This window comes from Oratosquilla oratoria, chromosome 4 (genome assembly GCF_046742065.1).
Source record: "Oratosquilla oratoria isolate Oo_2021 chromosome 4, ASM4674206v1, whole genome shotgun sequence".
NCBI lineage: Eukaryota > Metazoa > Arthropoda > Malacostraca > Stomatopoda > Squillidae > Oratosquilla > Oratosquilla oratoria.
The window spans coordinates 77,004,869-77,007,364 of NC_134780.1; the positions used below are offsets into that span (position 1 = coordinate 77,004,869).

Genomic DNA, 2,496 nt, shown 5'->3' on the forward strand with positions numbered 1-2,496 from the left:
CACACACACACACACACACACACACACACACACACACACACACACACACACACACACACACACACACACACACACACAGAATTCTTGAAAACGAGGAAAATAACTAAAACAATTCATGGAATGTATTTGATATAGAAACGTCAGACTATTTTCCTCGTATTGCCCACACAAGGGACTTAACAGAGGGTGCGTTTACCTAGTTTATTATACTGGAATGGAGCTATTGCTCGTAGTGCCCCGTCTTTGTATCTTTCAACATCTAGTTTGTTCTTAAATTCCTGTATAGTTTTTGCACACACACTTGCCTCATCCAATTTGTTCCAGACATCTTGGATGAGGCAACAGTTGTGTGTGTGTGTGTGTGTGTGTGTGTGTGTGTGTGTGTGTGTGTGTGTGTGTGTGTGTGTGTGTGTGTGTGTGTGTGTGTGTGTGTGTGTGTGTGTGTGTGTGTGTGTGTGTGTGTGTGTGTGTGTGTGTGTGTGTGTGTGTGTGTGTGTGTGTGTGTGTGTACTTGTACAATCATCTATCGAATCTTCATTGTTAAGTTAGATGGATTAGATAAACTAAAATATTTTTCTTTTTATTGAAAAAACTATACAATTACATATGGGTTGTCTTTACTTTTAACTTTCATATTAATCCCCTCTGAAGAAGACTTTAGGTCTAATCCGTCTTAATGCTTAGTTTTTATGGACTATTTATTTATCACTGAGAGACGATTGGTAAATTGCGAAGGGTAAACGATGGAAGAGATTTGTCTCCTGACATCTTGCCAATCGAAGCGACATGACGTCATGACAGCAAGGTAGTCGCCTGGCTCACTGGAAGAAAAAAAATTGCCACATAAGAAATATTCTCTTAAATGAATCAACTTATTCTTTAATATCCTATGTAAGAGAAAATGATAATGAAGCTGAAATTATGAAAGAATTTATACCTCCAATCTTCAAGAACGGAGATGTATATAAAAATCGTTAGACCAATGGCTGAATATGCTATTCTTCATCCGTAACGAAATTGTACACGCACATCCAAATTATAAATTTGAACAATATTATTGTTCCCAAGTACCCATAGACTTCACCCTAATTGATGCAGCTTAAAATGTTGGAGAAATAGCTGGTCATAAATACAGAACTGGGATGTTGCAATTTGGGTTATGTCGGCGAATTTTGTAACACGGCCACAGTAAATGAAATTAGGGCCACTTGTATCACTTGCATGTTCTGGTTGCATACACGACATGCACTGGATCCAGATCACATATGACGCCTCACTGTTATCTACGACAGTTCTGTATCTGATGATCAGTTTTAATCCTATGAACATTTACGAATCCGTGAAACTTACCGGACAATATGATTTCGCAAGCCGGTATCCCTTATCGCCGTAATTAGCTTGGAAAAACTCGGAACATTTTTGGCACCGGGAATCCTTTAGGCATTGTTGTATTTGCTCGTAGTAACAGTCCTTGCACGGCGTAGATAAACTTATTCTTACATCGATCAAACTCTCTCTTTTGTAACAGAGTATGCGAGTGTATAAGTCGACGTCGATCGGGTACTGTTTAAGAAAGTGGCGGCACCAAAGACACCTGAATTGGTAGTTACACCTCTTAATCTTGGTGTCGTAGAACTGGCACGGCTTGGTACAATTTCCATCCTTGGCCTCAGGCGTCGCCTGGTCCTCCAAGAGGTCGTCGGCGGAGATTATATCACTGAGGGAAGTGGCATTGACACTATGTAGAGGAGCGAGGCACCAAACCCCAACGGCCACCAACCACAAGACACACCCCCGATTGAACTGCGACGACGTCATTTTAGTTTCCTTCGTCCGGAGGAGTCCGAGATGGTCTGGAACCGCGCGCCGAGAAGAGTTCTCTCCCGAAGTCTGGAAATGGGACGTGAGGAACTCCCAGAGGGTAGATCAGCTCCTGCAGCGTCGAAGACCGTACTGCCGGGTGGGGCCAGGACCTTGCTCCAGATATAATAAGACGCGCCCTTGATATTTGCTTGTCGCTCGGTAGTGCCTGGGCAAGAGAGACTAGACGTCCCTGTCTTCAGTCGAAGAAGAAGAAGAAGGCGGACACGGTGAGTTTCACAAGTAACGATATACTAACGGGGGAGAAGGAGGCGGTAGACCCACGAGAAGGGAGACGTGTCGATGTGGAGAAGGGTGTTGGGGGATGGAAGGAGGGAGGGAGGGATTATGTGACGTGGAGGTAGGAGAGGAGTGATGGTTGGGAGGAGGGGAGGAAAAATGGAAGGGGAGAGAGAGAGAGAGAGAGAGAGAGAGAGAGAGAGAGAGAGAGAGAGAGAGAGAGAGAGAGAGAGAGAGAGAGAGAGAGGGAGAGAGAGAGAGAGAGAGAGAGAGGAGAGAGAGAGAGAGAGAGAGAGAGAGAGAGAGTGAGAGAGAGAGAGAGAGAGAGAGAGAGAGAGAGAGAGAGAGAGAGAGAGAGAGAGAGAGAGAGAGAGAGAGAGAGAGATTGTGGTGGAA

At 44.4% G+C, this 2,496-nt stretch overlaps 1 protein-coding gene across 1 annotated transcript in view; it reads right to left on the reverse strand.

Moving 5' to 3' along the window:
- Positions 1-2,166, reverse strand: part of LOC143024367 (uncharacterized) — a 2,218-nt gene extending 52 nt beyond the window's left edge. Inside the window, exons 1-2 of the mRNA XM_076183162.1 lie at positions 1,351-2,166; positions 1-821 (exon numbers count right to left, since the gene is read on the reverse strand). The exon at positions 1-821 is cut by the window's left edge and continues 52 nt beyond it. Of these exons, the coding sequence (XP_076039277.1) occupies positions 819-821; positions 1,351-1,818 (471 nt within the window). The 5' untranslated portion in view covers positions 1,819-2,166 and the 3' untranslated portion in view covers positions 1-818. The remainder of the gene's footprint in view (positions 822-1,350) is intronic.
- Positions 2,167-2,496: the final 330 nt, after the last annotated feature.